The sequence below is a fragment of the Chiloscyllium plagiosum genome, chromosome 40 (genome assembly GCF_004010195.1).
Source record: "Chiloscyllium plagiosum isolate BGI_BamShark_2017 chromosome 40, ASM401019v2, whole genome shotgun sequence".
Classification (NCBI taxonomy): domain Eukaryota; kingdom Metazoa; phylum Chordata; class Chondrichthyes; order Orectolobiformes; family Hemiscylliidae; genus Chiloscyllium; species Chiloscyllium plagiosum.
Genome location: NC_057749.1, coordinates 12,919,325 through 12,940,432, shown reverse-complemented (window position 1 = coordinate 12,940,432; position 21,108 = coordinate 12,919,325). Strand labels below are relative to the sequence as shown.

The 21,108-nt window shown below is 41.8% G+C and overlaps 1 protein-coding gene across 2 annotated transcripts in view; it reads right to left on the bottom strand.

Annotated features, from left to right (window-relative positions):
* The window catches only part of LOC122542525 (sorting nexin-1-like), a 36,474-nt gene extending 21,120 nt beyond the window's left edge, over positions 1 to 15,354 (bottom strand). The window contains exons 1-4 of one of the 2 annotated variants that reach the window (XM_043680361.1): positions 15,206 to 15,354; positions 6,186 to 6,279; positions 2,030 to 2,157; positions 1,122 to 1,197 (exon numbers count right to left, since the gene is read on the bottom strand). In XM_043680361.1, the coding sequence (XP_043536296.1) occupies positions 1,122 to 1,197; positions 2,030 to 2,157; positions 6,186 to 6,279; positions 15,206 to 15,292 (385 nt within the window). In that variant the 5' untranslated portion in view covers positions 15,293 to 15,354. The remainder of the gene's footprint in view (positions 1 to 1,121; positions 1,198 to 2,029; positions 2,158 to 6,185; positions 6,280 to 15,205) is intronic. The other variant, XM_043680360.1, reaches the window with a different exon arrangement.
* Positions 15,355 to 21,108: the final 5,754 nt, after the last annotated feature.

Below are 21,108 nucleotides of genomic sequence, written 5' to 3'. Positions count from 1 at the left end.
TGGAACCTAAAGTTCTCCCTTACAAACTAGATGTAAAACTCAATCATGTGCTTGCTTACTACATAGGGATGCCTCAATGGTGAAGTCATTAATTAATCCGATTACATTACACAGTACTAAATCAAACAGTCTGCCCTCTAGTTGGTGCAGTCTGTGCTACTCAGACTCGCAAAAACAATTCTAGATCCATGCTGGAAATGCCAATTTGATTATTCCAATTTATATTCAGATTATCGTCACTTAAGATTTTTGCTGCCCTTTTATCACACTTTCTTCTTGCATACTTTGTCCAACATCATCGTTAAGTGTTGGAGGGCCTGTAGAACCATTCCCACTAGTCATTTCTTTCCACCATTTCTCATTTACTGGCTCCAATTCTGAGAGAGTCTAGCTTCTGCAGAGTTTCAGCTTTGATTACGAACTCAGTGGAGAAGCTCATATCAGCATCATGCTCCTGTCTATTCAAAGCACCACTAAACTATCCCCCTCAATTTGAAAACTGAAGACTAATGGACCCCTCAATCTGCAGAAGCACCAAAGTCAACGCTGTCAGGATCGGAGATTTGTGCTGGACAAAAAAGGGGAAATAGACAGCTGATGGAGAATGCACTCTAATTTACAGCTACCATTTAAAATGAGAAATCAGCATATAGTAACATATTAGCCACGTGAATATTTAAGTTGAACTCTCAATCATTAACTCTACAATAGAAGCAGGCCATTTAGCCCATCGAGACCACACCAGCCCTCTAAAGAGCAACCCACCCAGATTCACCCTCGCTAACCTATCTCTGTATCCCTGCATTTCCCATGGCTAACCAACCTAGCAAGGTCACTGGACACTAAGGGCAATTTTGCATACCCAATCCACTTAACTTGCACATCTTTGGACTGTGGGAGGACACCTGAGCATCCTGAGAAAACCCATGCAGACATGGGGGAAATATGTAAACCACACACAATCAGCCAAGGGTGGAATTGAACTTGGGTCCCTGACGCTGTGAGGCAGCAGTGCTAACCACTGGACCACCATGCCATCCCTTCATTGACTAAAGGCATCACTTTCCCCGAATATAAGCTTATTTTTGGGCAATGGGACAGGAACAGAATCATAGACTTACCCACTTTCTCTGGCTCAGTAACTGTAACATTCACATCAAACTGATCCTCTTCATCCTCCACTTCTTCCTCTTCCAACTGTCGAGGGAATCAAACAGACGCAGCATGATGAGTATCCCAGCAGAAAAAATAAGCTTAAAAGGAACAAACATTTCAACCATTCGTTTATATTTCCTGGCAAGGTACTACTGAGATGACAGAAAATAAAACAAACACTACATTTAATCAATCAGCAGCTCTACTGTAAAGTCAGAACAGTCTCACTGCAATGCCCAGCTAGTGGCAAGTTGAGCTGCACCCACCAGAAAGCCATTTAACACTAGCCTGTACCAAATTAACTACTGGTAGATAAATTGCTGTTGGTTTCAGTTGTGAGGAGGAGGACAACGAGGAGGAGAAAAAGAATGGTTTTAGTTGCTCATCCAGTGCAGCAGCATTACAGCTGGCTGCAGCAATCCCTAAATAGCACCACACTGTCTAGCTACAAGTCCATGAATGAAACAGTTTTTAAAAAAGCGCAATAAGCAAAGGCAACACAAGAACTCGAGCAAACACTGGCCAGTTTGCAAATGGTATAGGTTTAGGAACACCTCATGCCATTGCCATAATGAATAATTCAGGCAGATGAACGGTTTACTTAGTGCTGCAGGAGAACTGGATCAAAGGCCAGGAGATCAAAATGCAATGCCCTGCACTGATGAGCAACAGATAATATTTCCTCATTAGGCAACTCATCTTTTTGTGAAGTTACTGTTTACTAGCAGAGAAAAACAAAAGGTACAGACAATGTGGGGAGGAGTTTGGAAAGCAAGACAGAAGCGGGAAGATACTTGCAAAATGCAAGTTAAAGGTTTGGCTCTGGTATCATGGCCTGGGAATCATAACATTGAAGACTTGAAATTATCCTTACCTCTTGATAGATTTTAGTCTGGGATTGTATAGTAGATCCAGGTGGAACCGTTACAGTCAGACCAGCAGTGGATGGTTTAGTTTGATTGCCATTTTCAGGGCTGTCCAGAGATAACTCCACAGTAGCTTCTGCAAATGATACAGCATTTGATATAACCTAGATTCTAGATTCAATCGATCTTAACTCGTGTAACTCTGCTCTCCACCATGCAGCCTTGGGCCAATGCACATAGCTCTCTCAAAATGGCATGGCATGTGGGTCACAGCAACAGGCCCATGCTCCCTCAGCAACAACATATTGTAGCATGTTAACATTTCTTACCAGACCTATCAAGGGAGACACTATAAGATTCAGGGACAGCAATTAAGCCATTCAGCCCATCAGGTCTGCTCCGCCATTCGATCATGGCTGATAAGTTTCTCAACCCCATTCTCCTGCTTTCTCCCCATAACCCTTGACAAACAAGAACCTATCCCTGTCTTAAATATACTCGACCTGGCCTCCAGTCTTCTGTGGTAGATAAATTGCTGTGGAAATAACCTGTGGAAAAACTGCTAATCTCTGGCTAAAGAAATTTCTCCTTATCTCCATTCTAAAGTGTCTTCCCTTTATTCTAACCTATACCTTCAGGGCCTAGTCTTTCCCACCCATGGAAAGATCTTCCCAACATCCATTCTATCCAGGCCCTTCATTATTCTGTATATTTCAACTAGATTCCTCCCCCCATCCTTCTAAACTTCAAGTATAAACCCCAGAGAGTCCTTAAAATGTTACTCATGTGTTAAGCTTTTCATTCCACGGATCATTCTCATTAACTTCCTCTGGACCCCTCCAGGGCCAATACATCCTTCCTGAGGTATGGGACCAGACATTACTCTCAATACTCGAAATGTGGTCTGACCACAGCTTTATAAAGCTTCAGAAGTACATCCCTGCTTTTATGTTCTGGCTCCCTCAAAATAAATACCATCATTGCATTGCCTTCCTAACTACTGACTCAGTCTGCAAGTTTACCTCGAGAGAATCCTGAACTAGAATTCCCAAGTCTCTCTGCACTTCAGGCTTCTGAATTTTCTCCCCATTTAGAAACAGTCCAAGCCTCTATGCCCCGGAGGAAAGTGCATGCCCTCACACTTTCCCATTGTATTTCATCTGGCACTTCTTTGCCCACTCTCACTTGGTCTAAATCCTTCTGCAGCCTCCCTGCCCCCTAAATGCTACCTGCCTGTCTATCTATCTTTGTATCATCTGCAAACTTCACCAGAATGCCCTCCGTCCCTTCATTGAAAATCATTAATGCATAAAAGTTGTGGGTCCAACACTGACCCTTGCAGAACACCACTGGTCACCAGCTGCCTCTCTGAGAAGGACCCTTTTATCCCCACTTTCTGCTGTCTGCCAGACAACCAATCTTCTTACCATGTTAAGACCATGCCTCTAACACAAAGTGCCCTTATCTGGATTAGTAGCCTCCTGTGCAACACCTTATCGAAGGCCTTCTTGAAGTCCAGGTAGATAGCATCCATTGGCTCTCCTTGGTCTAATCTACTCATTACCCCTTAAAGAATTCAAACAGATTTGTCAGACACAATCTCTCCTTGATGAAACTATGCTGACTTTGCCCTCATACCATACATTTGCAAGTGCTCAAATCTTATCCTTCACAATGGACTCCAATCTTACCGAGGTCAGGCTAATCAGCCTGTAATTTCCCGCTTTTGCTTTACTCCTTGTTTAAAAAAGGGGGTTACATTAGCGATTTTCCAGTCTTCTGGACCCTTCCAGACTCCATTGATTCCAGAAAGATCACTACTAACACCTTCACTATCTCTTCAGCTATTTCCTTCAGAACTGTGGGGTATAGTCCATTTGGTCCAGGTAATTTATCCACCTTCAGACCTTTCAGTTTTCCGAGCACCTTCTTGGTGATGGCCACCATACTCTCAATTTTGGGATATTACTCGTCTTCCACTGTGAAGACTGATAAAGTACTTTGTATTGGGTAACAAAGAAATGCTATCTCTCCAGCATCATTTTCCAGCAGCCCAATGCCCACTTTTGCCTCTATTTTGCCCTTTATATATCTAAATTCATGCCATCTTTTATATTACTGACTAGCTTACCCTCATTTAATTTTTTTTGTCTTCCGTTGGTCTTTGTAAGCTTCTGACTGCCCTTCGCCACATTATATGCTTTCTCATTTGCTTTTAGGATATCCTGACTTCTCTGGTCAGCCATGGTTGGCTCATCCTTCCTTTAGTATGTTTCTTTTTCCACTGGTTGAATCGCTGTTGAATCTCCTGAATTACTTCCACAACCTCCTGCCATTGCTGTTTCACTGTCTTTCCCGATAGGCTCCTCTCTCGGTCAACTCTACCCAGCTCCTCCCTCATGCCTCTGTAATTGCCTTTACTCAGCTGCAATACCATTACATCTGATCCCACTTCTCCCTCTCAAATTGCAGAGTAAATTCTATCATATTATGCTCACTGCCTAAGAAAACTTAAGGTGAAGGAACCCTCATCAAGTCTGCCTCATTGCTCAACAGTAAATCCAGTATTCCCTAGTGGGTTCCACCACAAGCTGCTCTAAAAAGCCATCTCAAACATTCCTGACTTTCCGAGTCGACCTGCATATTGAAGTTCCCCATTATCATTGTAACCTTGCCTTTCTATCTCCTGACATAGTTTGGTGTCCCAAATCCAGACTACTGTTTGGAGACCTGTACGTAACTCCCACTATGAAGTTTGTACCTTTGCAGATTCCCAGCTCTACCCACACAAATTCTATATCATTTGACCCAAGCTTGTTTTTTATTATCGATTTAATTTCATTTCTTACTAGTAAGACATTCCCACCCCATCTGCCTAACTGCTTGTCTTTCCGATAGAATGTATATCCTTGGATATTTAGCTCCTCGTCTTGATCACCTTGCAGCCATGCCTCTGTGATGCCCACCAAGTCATACCTGCCAATTCTGATCTGCAGCACACGCTCATTTATCTTTTTGTATACAGTGCGCATTCAGACAATAGTTTCAGTCCCTCTTGGTTTGTCATTTGTCAGGTGCGCTTGAAGTTTGATTCCTAACCCTTTCCAAATACTGCCCTACTAGTGTGATGGAGACTTTAATAACCAGAGTTCTCCCTTTTCATTTTTAAAATCACATTTTTCCATGCAGTTGAATCCAACCCTACAGATGTTAACCTGCTGCTTTGTTTCCCAGTGACCACCCTATTCCTTGGAGTTTTAACTTCCCATTCCCTCCCACTTTCTTGTTAAAAGTCCTGTTGACCACCCTATTGACACTAGAACATTGGTGCCAGCTTGGTTCAGGTGCACTCCATCCCAACAGTACAGATCCCTCCTGTCCCAATACTGATGGCAGTGCTCCATGAAAAGGAACCCCACTTTCCCATACCATTCTTTTAGACAGAAGTTCACTTCCCTTATTCTCACATCCTTATGCCAATTTGCATGTGGTCAAGACAGTAATCAGGAGATTATAGCCCTTGAGGACCTATTCTTTGCGTAGTTCCTGATAATCCCTAAACAGGCCCTCTTTCCTAGTCTTGCCTATACTGTTTATCCCGACATGGACCACAACAACCACATTGCACTGCAGTGCTCAAAAGATAGTTTATTAAAACATAACTACCTTTTGAGAATAATATTTGAGAAAAAAAGTTAGGGCTGGACCTCACTTCAAGATTAGAAATTGAGAGATCCTAAGTGTTACTTTTTTCAACTGCTTTAATACTTTCTCTCCACCGTGAGATCAGCAATGAGGACATTCACTGGCATTTGGCCAGTTTGCAGTTCTCAGGTAATGAACCAGTCTGTGTCCACATGCAAGATATGGCAAATAACAATCTTGCCAGGCAAAGACTTGCTTGTCAGGAGAAGCTGAAAGCACTGCCCCATGACATTCATTGGTATCACCTCCAGCAAATCTACCAACCACCACACGGGGGCAGCCACTGACCAGAAACTCAACTGGACCAGCCATTTGAATCAGGGTTACAAGAGGAGATCAGTGGTGGGGTAAAAAACTTGACTTCTCAGTCTTGAAAACATGCAACCATGACCTGCACTACTACCAGAAAATCAATACAAAAAACTAATAAATAAATTACTGAAAGTTTAAACTTATTACCAGCAAAAATATCTTGTTCGTCATCAGAGTGTATACCATTTGTCTTGGAGCTATTGCCAGAAATCTTTGTGGAATCCATTTCTGAGGGGCTGGTCTAAAAAAAACAGCAAAGTTCACTGTACTGAATATAAAAGCAATAGAAACCACTTAGGTTTTGTGAAGAACTGTTAACAGAAGCATGTATTCACAAGGTTAAGGTTGAACCAGTGGGATCACAAGTTGACACTTAAGACCTATAAATTGCCCATTTGTCTCTAACTGAACTCCTTATGGCACATCTTCAAACAATTGTGCAACTCAGGAAATAGAGAAACCAAGTTACTTCCTCAATTCATCTTCTAAGAATACGCTCTTAAAGACGCAACTCCTGATGAGCAATTAACTACCTTGTTCAAAGCAAAACAAACTTCCTGTGAAAGGTTCTACTTTGCAGTCCAAATGGAAGCTATTGTTCAAGAGGCCAAGAGAGCAGGCATGGAGAAAAGGACAGGTGGTGAGAATGAAGAAAAAGGACAAGATAATAGTGGGCACACTGCACAGTGCTTAAAAAAACTAAAAAGGGTGCCAGGGATCAGAGTTCAATTCCAGCCTCGGGTGACTGGCTGCGTGGAGTTGGCACATTCTGTCTGTGTCTGCCTGCATTTCCACCAGGTCCTCTAGTTTCCTCCCACAGTCCAAAGATGTGAACATTAGGTGGATAGACCATGCTAAATTGCCCAGTGTCCAAGGAAATGCAGGTGAGGTAGATTGGTTATGGCAAATGCGGGTTACGGAGATAGCATAGGGGTCTGGGTGGGATGCATTTTGGAAGGTTGGTGCAGACTCCATGGGATGAATGGCCAAACTTCCACACTGTAGGGATTCTTTGTTTTATAAAGATCTTGTGTCCCAATGGTATCGCCCTTACCTCTGGACCAAAATATCATGATTTAAGTCCCACCTTGGGATGTGATGCTCAGAAAGGTTTGTGAGAACACATCCAAACAGTTTGGCAAAACAAACAAATTGGTCAGAACAGGTAAAGGGCTTGGGTACAGGGACTGAAAGGCAAGCAAAACAACCATAACTCAAGACGCACAACACTGAACAGGAGCTCGAACTGTTGAAGCTATTCAGATGAATCAATTATTAATATAACCCTTATCTGGGACTTTCAACAGATCCATTCTAAATGAACACAATCCTATTAAAGGCACTCAAATTAGAGGAAACATTTAGGGTTCACTTCACTTCCAATCCAAGCTTACTTCCACAGAATTGATCGAATAAAAAAGCACAAACTAAACTGGTTCAAGATAGCGGAAGCCTTGATTAAGGCATAATCATTCACATATTACTGACATTGCCAAAGGTCATTGCAGAAGACTAACCTTCCTCCCTTTACTTTTACATCAGCTGCAATGGAACAGTTCCTACTGATCTTAACAGTTGACTCAATTCAAAAAGTCATTCAAGTCAAATCATATGAACTCATTTCTATAAACATTTTCCCACCCAATTTTATATTGGGTAATTAAATTCATTAGAAAAGATGACTTGGTTTCTCAAAAACTGAATTGTCAGAGTAAACTGTCCTTAAAGTAAAACTTACAAATGCCCAAATATGAAATAATGAAAAAGAATTAAGGCTGGAGGTTGGTAATTGAAACTCTACAATCAGTACATTCAACCTGTTTAGCTTTTTCTCACAAGACAATCCCTCCATACCAGGAATCATCCTTGTGAACCTTCTCCAAAGTTCCTCCAGTGAAATACCTTTCCTTAAATGAGGGGCCCAAAACCGGTCTCAGTACTCCAGCTGTACTTATATTCCAAAGGGTTGGAATAAGGGCCAACAACCCATGACCCTTCCTGATTACCTGCTGCACTGTGTGCTAGCTTTCTACTTTTTGTACACAAGTATCCCCAAGTCCTTGCGTTGCAACTTTCTGCAAGTTTTTTCCATTTAAATATGTTATTGCATTCTTCATTTCAAAATGAACAATTTCACAATTTTCCCACATTATACTCAATTTGTTAACTTTTTGCCAAATATTAATATTGTCCTGTAAACTCAGTATCCCTCTTGCAACCCGCCTTTCCACTCAATTGTGTCATCTGACAATGTGGCTGTAGTACATGCGTTTCTCTCCTCTAAGTCATTAATATACATATTGTAAATAGTTGCGGTCCTAGTATCAATCCCTGTGGGACACAGTTTGAAGGGTGATCAGAATTGAAGACATGATTTGATCTTCTATGAAACCTACCATGGGCTCAGTCAACAAACTGTTCACAAGTTAAAAAGATGACGAGTAATTTAAGAATGTGGCTATTGCACTTGTAACTGACTCCAGCAAAGGAACAGGATTTTTAAAAGTAGTCAACTATAAAATATTACTCACAACTGCTTCCTCTACATCACGTGATGATTCAGCTACTTTCAGTACAAGTAAAACCAAAAACATCTGGCTGTCTAACATGATTTGAACACTGTAGAACACAATAAAACCCCTTCTGCCTTCGTGTTGAGGCCCTTCAGCACAGGAGCAACTTCCAGTTGCCAACTTACTTTAAAAGAAGTGCAAGTCAAGATTCCTGTTACAAAGATGTTCTTACAATCATTTAAAGTATAATAACATAAGAAGGGACCAATCTCCCAAGGAACCAAGTACATAGTACAACTCTAGCATTAGCAAGACTGGGATCCCAGCAACTATGGTTAAATTTCAAGACTAGAGTAGTTTGATTCAAATCCTGTTAAGCCAAACCTCCAAAATGAGACCTACCTAAATGATTGCATGCAACAGCAGGCTCTGACTAGCATGATTCCTCCTCCACTTTACTAGACACACCCAAGCTCTGAAATCTGGTCTACTGTAGAGTTTGATGTAAACCAAAACTTGTACCATAATTCATACAAATCCCACCATGGGAAATGTGCAGTGTGGATACAAACAGATCAGCTCAAAGTAGGGACAGATTTGTCAAGAAAAAAAAAAGTGTAGCTGTAGCACAGGAGGTCACCATCAGTACAGGACGTTGGGCTATAATCAAAGAGGATGTAGGATGGGAACAAAATCCATCTTTGTGGCTGATAAATTCACTTCCTTGTACAGTAGAGGAATTACATTTATCTGCATTCACCCCATAAACCTGCACACAGTTCTATGAAAAAAAAAAAGAAATATTGAACATGCTGATTAACTTTAGAATGTGTGGGGTAGAGACAATGTGTGGGGTAGAGACAATGCATGGCAAGGATTTTTTAATCCCTTTCACCTTTGCTTGTTTTGTTGTTTCATAGTTGAAAATAGTATGTAGTCAGGAACGAATGGTCCTGGGAACCCTCAACATGAACTCCAGAGCCTGAGGTCTTCTGGCACAACAGCAAAGACAAGGAAGTCTTGTTCCGATTCCCACCCATCTGCCCACTTCGCTCCACTCCAATTCATCACAAATGATGAAACTGAGGAACCACCATACAGACCAGCTGATGGACAATTAAACTTATGGGTGCAGCCAACTTCATTAACATTCTCATGTTCAATGATAGTTCTTCCCAATTTTGTGATTCTTTGTTAACAACATTACAAATCTAAGATCAGCATCTGCATTATTACACAGGAATTGAATTTAAATCTGAATGAGTGATCTCTTGTTCAAGTTCAAATATCTTGCTTACATTCAGCAGCTGGATCCTGTAAGATATAAGCGGCAAGTAACATCCATACCACACAAATGACAGACAATGACAATCACCAATAAGAAATAACCTAACGACTGTCCCTTGACCATTCAATGGTGTTAACCATTACGGAATCCTCTGTTATCAACATCTTAGGGGATATCATTGACCAGAAACTCAACTGGACTGTCCACAAACAGTGGCTAGGAATATTGCAGTGAGTGACTCCCCGAACTCCCAAAGCCTATCCACCATCTATGGAATAATCCCCACTTCACTGGATGGGTGCTGCTCCAACATCACAAGAAGCTTGACACTATCCAGGACAAGATAGCCTTTTGATTTGTGTCACATCCACAAATATCCCCATCCCTCCTCCACCACCACTCAGTAGCTGCAGTGTGTACCATATACAAAAGCACTGCAGAAATTCCCAAGGCTCCTTAGACAGCACCTTCCAAATCCAGGACCACTTCCATCTAGAAGAGAAGGGCAGCAGAAACATGGGAATCCCTCCCTTCATATCATTGCCTTTACTGCCAAGATATCACCATGGATCAACAGCTGAACAGAAATGCCACTTAAAATCAGCAATGGCAAGGAAGAAAGGTCACAGGTCACCTCCACTATACAAATTGTTGGCAGACATCTTATTTCCACAAGTTTAGAAACATCCACTGTAATCTTGTCACAAACTGAGTGGATGTTTCACCACTGGTCATTTTCCTGACAGGGGCTGCTGAAATCAACCAGAAAGGAAATAGAAATGGCACAGAAATGGCTTCTGGCTAAGGTTCACAGAGGAGTCAGAGTTACACCCCTCAGAGACAGACCCTATGGTCCAACTTGTCCGCATTGACCAGACATCCCAATCTGATCCAGTCCCATTTGCCAGCATTGGACCCATATCCCTCCAAACCCTTACTATTCATATCCCTTTGAAGTAACGCCTTGTGATTTTTAATCAGTACCTGAATGACTAGAACCAGCAGGAATTGGGGGAAGAGGGATATAGTAAGGAAACTGGATTCTTATGAAATTAGACACTACGTCTATCGTTTATTTGTGTGCAGTTTAAATGCCATATCAAAAGGATGGTACCTGGGCTGGAATGATATACAAAACCTTTTAATTTAGGGGAATCATAAAACATTCATTAAAAAAAGTGTTCATTGGCTGTGGGTGCCACTGGTTGGGCCAGCAATTATTGTCCATCACCAGTAGTCGTGGAGAACGTACGGTGAGCTCTCCTTGGAATGTAGGGCTACACACAAGGCAGAGTTCCAGAATTTTGACCCAGCGATCTTTGATTTTTTTTTAGATTAGATTAGATTAGATTACAGTGTGGAAACAGGCCCGTCGGCCCAACAAGTCCACACCGACCCGCCGAAGCGAAACCCACCCATACCCCTACATTTACCTCGCCTGAGTCGGGAATTGAACCAGTGTCTCTGGCGCTGCGAGGCAGCAGTGCTAACCACTGTGCCACCGTGCCGCCCACACGGTGGCACAGTGCGTAGTCATCATTGAAAACTTCAAATTCAACAACTATTCAGTTAGTTGTTGATCATGCACTCTTATCCTGAAAGCTATCTGCAGAGTAGCAATAGATATTGTTAAGGGGAGGGGACAGCCTAGTGGTTTTATCGTTGGGATAGTTAATCCAGAGACCTAGGAAATGTTCTGGAGACCTGGGTTTGAATCCCACCATGGCAGATGGTGGAATTTGAATTCAATAAAAATCTAGAATTAAGAGTCTAATGAACTTGCTGTCAGAAAAGCCCATCTGATTCACTAACGTCCTTTAGGGAAGGAAACCGACGTCCTTACCTGATCTGGCTTACATCTGGCTCCAGACCCACAACATGGTTGACACTTATCCTTAATTGCCCAGGGGATAGTTGTGTACAAAATGTTGGCCTAGCCAATGACAGCCTCATTTCATGAACAAATTATTTTTTTTTAAATTTAAAATCTTAAGTGTTCACCTTGTGACAAACTGAAGGAAGAACAGTGAAAGAAATTGGAACAAAATGCAAAATTCATTTGTTCCAGAATTTTGGAAATCCACCAGCTATTGATGACTGACAATCTATATAATTTGGTTCAAAAAAATGTCTGAAGAGTCAGAGTTAAACTGATCAAGTAGAAATGCCATGAGAGAAACTCAAAGAGAGGAGAAAAAAAAAGCCAAGAATCGAGTATATCCCAAACACAATTATTTGAAAAAGACAACGTCAAGTCCCAGGTTGTCACACAGATATTCCTTAACCACTTTAATCTTTCTTCATGGTCACCTGGAAGACAATTTCAGGTATATTCCACTTTATTCAAATGCTCACGGCATTTCCAACAAGACAGAAATATAAAAGCACAAACAAGGCAAGTGATTGTGATATAATTGCCATTCCAGAAACATTGCTGCGTGACAACCAATACGAGGAACTGAATATTTCAGATATCTGAAATTTAGGAAGGACAGAAGAACTGGAGTTGTACTGATGATACAAAATAGGATCAGTATATTAGTAAGTGAATCAGTTTGGGTGGAAAGCAAGAAAATAGCAAAGGTTAGTACATACTGGCGGAGTCATTGATAGGTTACCAAATAGTAGTGGTAATGTAATACATAATACAAATCAGGAGATGAGAGAAGTTCGTAGCACGTGCAACGCAGGAATTTTAGATAATCCTGGGTTTCTAGATTAACAGTCCAACAATAATAACGTTAGGCCATCATCTCCCCTTATCAATATCAATTGCTACTCTGCAGATAACATTCAGAATAAGACTGCATGACCAGCAACTAAACAGATGTTGAGCTTTAACCTTTCTATGATGACTACTTTTGTTTGTAAAGGTCGCTGAGTCAAATGTCTGGATCTCTCCCTTGCTAATATTACTTCTTTCTCCCCTCTAAGAATGCTTTATGATTCCCTGAAGTTGAAAGGTCCTATGCATCATAGAAGCTTTCAATGATGACTACTCAAAGATTCATTGTTTGTAATGATTGCTCAGTCAGGTGCCATCCTTTTGATAACCATTTAAAAACCATGCACACAAATAAACGAGACATTGTGCCTAATTTGACAGAGACCAGGAAAATCAAGTGAGCACAAAAACTGTGAAGGACAAGTTTCTCAAGTGTCTTAATGATGGCTTTCTAGAAAGACATTATGAAACGCTAACTAGAGGACAGGTTATTTTGAATCCAGCATTATACAAATGCAAAAGGGATAATTGTAAAAAACCTTTAGGGATGAGTGACAGCATGATAGAATATTACATTTAGTTTGAAAGTGAGGTAGTTCAATTTAAAGCAAAGGTGTTGCATTTGAACGAGGAAGATTATGAAGGCACGAGACAAGTTGGTTGAGCTGGATTGGGAAAGCACATCAAAAAGTATGACTGCAGAGGCTTTGGAATGTCTTTGAAGAATTATTGTGGATTAATTTACTGTCCCTTTAAAATGTATTGCTATAGTACCCAATAGATACCATTTTAAATTTACATTGTTTGATTGTGGAACAAAAACAAATTCAACCATGGCTGACAAGTGCAGGAACTGTTTAAGAGAACAAGAAACAAAAAAAATTATTTGTAAATTATTGAAGTGCAGAAGCTGAAAGAGGAGTGCATCATTTACTTCTCCAAATTCAAGGCTCATTTCAAATCAACATTTGAAGAAAATGGAGAACGTAATGATGCTGTGGCTTTAATAGGTCCTGGTTTCTTTCAGAAAGGGACTGGGGGAAGGCAACATGCAGACTCAGAAGATAAAACCTTGGGTGTTGATTTTTAAAAAGTTGAAACAATAGAAGCTCGAGTGGGTTAAGGCACAAAGACCAAGGATTTTACAGGGTTGCTTTAGATAGCTAATGGGTGCCAACAGATTGAGGAAGGAAAAGAGAGTATGTGGAAAAACAGTATGTGGAAAGTAACAATTTGGCCAAAAGTGTAGTCTGACTGAAGTGTGAATATTTTGCATTTGTTTTTAAGAGAACTTGCCAGGAAGGTTGGAGATGTCATTCCACTTATGCAAGTCCAAATTTGTAAATTTCACAACCAAAACGCATTGAGGTGTCACCTGCACAAGTACCTGGCTATTGGCAAAGGTTTGCACCAGAGGATGAACCTGGCCTAAGCACACCTGGGCTTGACAAAAGACAAGGCAATGTTCAAGTAATACAGCAGCAGGTAAGCTATAAAGCCATGAACAACAATATCAAACATACATGGAGCATGGAGTGGTATTATATGACTTTATACAGATCCCAGTGAGCAATCCCTGACACTTGTCTGATCAATGGTGCTAAGAGTCACATGCAATGCAAAAAACAAATCAACAGAACAAGTTTGTCCCAAAGGACCAATGTGTTGGACCAACTATTTTGTTAAGTGATGAGTGGTTGAAAAGTGTAGATGGGCAAAGGAACTTGTGTGGCCTTCTCAATAAGGCATTGAAGACTATGCAGGTAAAACAGGTACGGACAGAGTGACAGGGTAAACAGGTCCTGTATTCTCTACAGTTTTGAAGGAGGGACAATCTAACTGAAACCTACAAAATACTTAAAGAGACAGGGTAGACATAGACAAGACGTTTCCCCTAGTTTGAGGGTCTATAACCATAGGGCACAACTTAAAAATAAGGGCAATGTCATTTAAGACCAAGATAAGATTTTTTTTGAATGGAAGAGTTGAGAAACTTTGGAGTTTTCCACACTTCAAAATTATTTCAAGTAGAGATTGACAAACTGATTATCTATGGTGTAGAGTTATGAGGATAGCATAGAGTTGGAAGCAGAGGCAATGAATTATTCCAAAACAAAATCAGATAGACAAGTGACAAACTTTCAGCAGTTCAGGGATAGAACAGGGGAAAATAGTTCCAATTGGTTTGTTTCACAGGAAAACTTCATGGACCAAATTGCAGCCTTTAGTTGCATATTTCCCCAATGGCATTTATTGCTTCCCTGTGCAAAGCAACAGCAATGTAAAGCTCTGGGGAACAGAGAGTCCCCGAATTTGGTGGTGAAGACCAGATCAAACTTTCCTTTGGAGTGACAGTCACAACATACTGACAATTGCAACTGACAACCCACACACTCCAACAGCCCTTTACCTCAGGGAGTTTGCAAACACCCTCCACTCCTCACTTGCCCCAATACAAGGGGCTTGTTCACCACTACCCCAAGACCAGAGAACTTCTCCATTCTTTCGTTCACTCCACTCTCAAACCGCATTCCTTGCCCCCACTTCAAGCCCACAGCCTATTCCTGTTTCCCCAAACCGCAGGGACCTCGTTCCTTCCTCCCCGCTCAGGGGAAAGCTCACGGCGGCCTAACAGACTCACGCTGCCGGTGAAGATGTCCTCCCCCTCGGCGCTGTCTCCCTCAGACTCAGGATCGAGAATCAGAGGCGGCCGTAGCTCCGCCGCCATCTTGTACCTGACAACCACAACAAAACTTTATTACTCCCACAGCGGGCTAGAGGCCCCGCCCCTCAACGTCCGTGTCTTTATTGTTCTCCACCACTGAACAACAAGACTTTATTGTTCCCCGCCCCTCAGCAACAAGACTTTATTGTTCCCCGCCCCTCAGCAACAAGACTTTATTGTTCCCTGCCCCTCAGCAACAAGACTTTATTGTTCCCCTGGCGGTTGATTGGAAGGGTTGGTTTACGTAACGCCCTCAGAATATTCTCGATGTCACCGCCTCCTGAGGTAAATTGTTATCTTCAAAAACCCCTGAGATGGAAATGTCTTTAAAATATAGATTTAGTCATCATTACCACCTTATTCACATCAAATAATGCATACAGTCCAAAAAAATACCTTTCACACCATAGACCATGGAAGCAGGCCACTCAGCCCATCAACACCGACCCTCTGAAGAATGTCCCACCCTATCCCTAAACCAATCCACCTCAACTACATCCCTTCGGACTGTGGGCGGACACCCTTCACAGACACGGGGAGAATGTGCAAACTCTTCACAGACAGTCGCCCGAAGGTGGAATCGAACCTGGGTCCCTGGTGCTGTCAGGTAGCTGTGCTTGCCACCCCCACCGTCCTTAGCCCTCATTCGTCTGTATTTTGATGACATTAATTTACTTTATAAACATTTAAAGTAATGTGGCCTCATTCGAAATTCCATTTGCATTGACTTGTGCTCAATTAAATAAACTAATCAATCCCCAAGGTATTGTACATTTTTTTAATGATACTGTCTGTTCTGGGCTAATGGTACAGAAAGTTTTATATCTTCCCATCACAATTTGAGAGTTTAAATTAGTGTACAATTTTAGTCCCCTTTTTTTTGATGAGGGATGTAGTTGCAATTCAGAGGATATTTGTGCAATGAAGAGAGATTGAGCAGTTTAGGCCTACACTCTGCAGTTTAGAAGATGAGAGGAGATCTGATTGAGATGAAACAATGTTAAAGGATGATTGATAAAGAGATGTAGAGAGGATGTTTCCTTGTGGGGGAATCTAGAATGACAGATCATAGTTTTAGGATAAAGGGTAGTAGATCTAATACAGATAAGGAAAAAGTATTACTCTCAAAGTGACCTAATCTGGAATTCACTCCCTCAGTGTGATTGAGGTTGGGACATTGAATAAGTTTATGTGGGAGATAGAAAGATTTTTAATTAATAATGGGTTTGCGGGTTATAGAGAGTGGGCAGGAAAGTGGAGTTGAGGCCGAGATGAGATCAGCCATGATTGTATTAAGCGGTGAAGGAGGCCTGAGGGGCTGAATTGCCTGAATTACTCCTGTCTTAATTATTATTTTTGTATTTGCTGACTCAAAACTGGAAAATGCAGTAAAATTGGCTGTGAAGCTACCAGATTGTTGTTTAAAAATATTCAGGTTCACTAATACCCTTGAAGAAATGACATCTTCAATCCTTAAAAATCTTTTGGTAATTTCAGGCCAACAGCGTTGGCTTTTAACACTCCACTTTATATTATCAAGTCATACAGTCTGGACAAATAAAGATAGTCAGCGAATGTTGGCTTTCCATCTTTAGAAATGTTTTTTGTAAATTTCATGCTTGACAATGTTTGCCCTTAGGGAAAGACAAGGTTCCAATTGAGTGCAACTTTTGGGGTAAATCTAGCTCAGTTACTTTATTTTGTTTTGAAAATGTAATTGTTTTTAATTATTTATGAATTAGTGAATATATGTATAAAGTAATTAAATTCTTAAATTGCATAAGACAGAAATGCCTTCAGATCATTCAAAATTGCCTACGAAGTATTTTGACACTCGGTCAACTGTTGTAAGAAAATACAAGTGTAGAATAATTACCTAATGAAGGAGAAAGAAGATGAAAGCACAGAAATACTACTAACACATCCTTAACATTCACTAACTGAAAGGATAATAGAAGTATACTTACAAGTACTATAAAACCTCTCCAATCCAAATGCCTTGACCAGCAAGTCATTTCTTGGAATTTAGAATTTTGTAGATTATAAAATGGAGTTAGAATGCCTAGCTACAAGATTATGATTCAATGTAAATATAAATATGTACCTTAAATATAAACAGTGATGAAATGTAATGAAGTGACGGTTTCTCGCTGTGGCACGTCAGAACTGGCGGTTGATGAGTTGAGCATCGTACCCCATTCTTATGAGGGCATCCTTGAGTACTTCCAGGTGCCTGTCATGTTCCTCCTCATCTGAACAGATCCTGTGTATGCGTAGGCTCTTCCATAGGGGATGGCTGTTTTAATATGTTTTGTGCGGAAGCTGGAGAAGTGTAGCATCGTAAGGTAATCCGTGGGTTTGCGGTACAGTGAGGTGCTGAGGTGCCCATCCTTGATGGAGATGCATGTGTCCAAGAATGAGACAGATATTACAGAGTAGTCCATGGTGAGTTTGATGGTGGATGAAACCCATTGATATTCAGTGATACTTTGCCATGAGTCAAGAGGAAGAAAATATCGCCAATGTATCTTGTGTATAGTGTTGGTTGGAGGTCCTGCGTAGAGAAGAAGTCTTGATTGAACTTCTACTGTCTGTTTCATTCTTCTCTCTACCGCAAACAGATAACTTCACAATGCTACATTTCTCCAGCTTCCACCTGAAACATATTAAGATGGCTATTCCCTATGGACAAGCTCTACGCATACACAAGATCTGTTCAGATGAGCAGGAACGTGACAGGCACTTGGAAGTACTCAAGGATGCTCTCATAAGAACGGGGTACGATGCTCAACTCATCGACTGCCAGTTCCAACATGCCACAGCAAGGAACCGTAATGACATCCTCAGGAGACAGACACAGGCTGCAACCGACAGATTAGGTTAGATTCCCTACAGTGTGGAAACAGGGCCTTCGGCCCAACCAGTCCACACTAACCCTCCGAAGAGTAACCCACCCAGACCCATTTCCTCTGACTATTTAGCATGATCAGTTCACCTGACCTGCACATCTTTGAATTGTGGGAGGAAACCGGAGCACCCGGAGGAAACCCACGCAGACATCGGGAGAATGTGCAAACTCCACACATACAGTCACCCGAGTCTGGAATCGAACCTGGGACCCTGGTGCTGTGAGGCAGCAGTGCTAACCACTGAGCTACCATGCTGCCCCAGGGTACCCTATGTTGTCCAGCACTTCCCAAGAGCCGAAAAACTACATCATCTTCTTCGCAGCCAAAACACATTATCAGTGAGGAAGAGCATCTCACCAAGACCTTCCCCACGCCTTCACTTCTCACCTTTTTAAAGAACCGCCAACCTCAAATAGATCATTGTTCATAGCAAATTGCCTGGCTTTCAGGACGATACCATACAACCTTGTCACAGTAGATGCTGCAAGATGTGTCAGTGTCGACATGGATACCACCATTACGCATGGGGACACCTCCCACCGTGTACGTGGCAGGTACTCATGTGACTTGGCCAACATTGTCTATCTCATACGCTGCAGGCAAGGATGCTCTGAGGCATGGTACATTGGCGAGACCGAGCAAAGGCTACGGCAACAGATGAATGGACACCGCAGTCGGAGAACACTTAAGTGGGTAGGACATTCGACCTTGGACCTTCAAGTAACCATCCTCCAAGGCGGACTTTGGGACAGGCAACATGCAAAGTGGCTGAGCAGAGGCTGATAGGCAAGTTCGGTACCCATGGGGATGGCCTCAACCGGGACCTTGGGTTCATGTCACACTGCAGGTGACCCCATTGCCAACACTCACACTCACACAGACACAAACACTCCTACACACACACACCCCTACAGACACATACACTGTCTCACACACAAGCTTTCTCTCATGCGCTCATACATACACTCCCACAATCACAGGTGCACACGCACTCTCTCTCAGACTTATACCCCTCTACATTCACACTTACACACGTACAGACACTCATAACCCCAAACCCACTCACACACGCACATATAAGTGTCTGGGGTGAATTTGTACTTGCAGAATTACATTATATTTTGCTCAAACATTGCATGAATCTATGTAAGCTTCTGTAAATCCGTTTATTAGATTAGAATCAATCTGAATATTGTGACACAGACAGTCTCATGCAGGCCACCTTACAACTTCAATACATTATCTGGGCCAACATGACACCAATTGTTAAAGTTCACTTGAGAATGTAAGTTTCATATGCAAATCGCAGAACTTTTTTAAAGAACTGAAACCAACATGTTCATTCTAAAAGATGGGAAACTTAACAATCCAGGTCTTTTCCAATGTCTTTTGCTATAAATTCTGTGTCTGATAATCTTATTCTCCACAATCACCCAATGAAGGAGCAGCGCTTCAAAAGCTAGTGTTTCCAAATAAACCTATTGGACTATAACCTGGTTTTGTGTCATTTTTAACTTTGTACACCCCAGTCCAACACCAGCATCTCCAAATCATACCTTTTAAATGTTGTAATTGTACCAACCTGCACCAACTCCTCTGACAGCTCATTCCATGTACCACTCTCTGTGGGAAAATTTTGCCCCTTGGGTCCCTGTTAAATCTTTCCCCTCTCAGATTAAATCTTTGCACTCTAGTTTTGGACTCACCCCAACCCGTGGAAAAGACCTTGTCTATTCACCCTTCCTATGCTCCTCATGATATAAGCCTCTATAAGGTCACCCCTCAGCCTCTGACGCTTCAGGGGAAATCGCCCCTGCCTATTCAGCCTCTCCCTATAACTAAAACCCTCCAACCCTGGCAACATCCTTGTAAATCTTTTCTGAACCATTTCAAGTTTCATAACATCTTTCCTATAGCAGGGAGACCAGAATTGCATGTAGTATTCCAAATATTGCCATAACCAATGTTCAGCTGCAACATGACCTCTCAACTCTATACTCAATGCTCTGACCAATAAAAGCAAGCAATCCAAATGCCTTCTTCACTATCCTATCGACCTGGGACTCCATTTTCAAGGAACTATGAACCTGCACTCCAAGGTCTCTTTGTTCTGCAACAGCCCCCAGGACCTTACTATTTAGTGTATAAGTCCTGCTCTGATTTGCCTTTCCAAAATGCAGCACCTTGTATTTCTCTAATATAAACTTCATTTGATCAGGATCCTGTTGTACTCTGAGGTAACCTTCTCTGTCCACTACACCACCAATTTTGTTGTCATCTGCAAACTTACTAACCATATCTGCTATGTTCACATTCAAATCATTTATATAAATGACAGAAAGCAGTGGACCCAGCACTAATCCTTGTGGCACATGAATGGTCACAGGCCTCCAACCTGAAAAGCAACCTTGTGTGGCCGAATGGCCCTCCCAAAATGATAATGTTTATGATGGATTTGGTGAAAAATGAACACCAACTAAAGCATGTTGGGAAATGGAAACCTGCCTTAACCAAAGTGACTGTGCTAATCAACATGCTGCAGAATCCAGACAGGCTGCAGCTACCAACAGACAGTTTGCAACAAACTGGTAGCTGCAGATCCTACAATACACACCCAAATTTGGGTTATCTTCATGGTGATCAGAAATATTGAGGCGTATACCAGACACGGGGGCGCCTCACACCCTTATTTGGAGGAGGCTACATGTGCCCAGCACCTCCAGGAATGGATGCCTAAGGACCACCCTGCCATCAACATGCCAATGCCTGGTTTGGTCTGATCAATCAGGGTGATCTAGCCTGATCAATCTGTTGGTGAACAGTCAAGACCCTCCCAAAAGGACGCCAAGACTTTCAGGTATAAGAATTGCCACAACACCACGCTGAGCATGGTGACTCAAGAAAAACCAC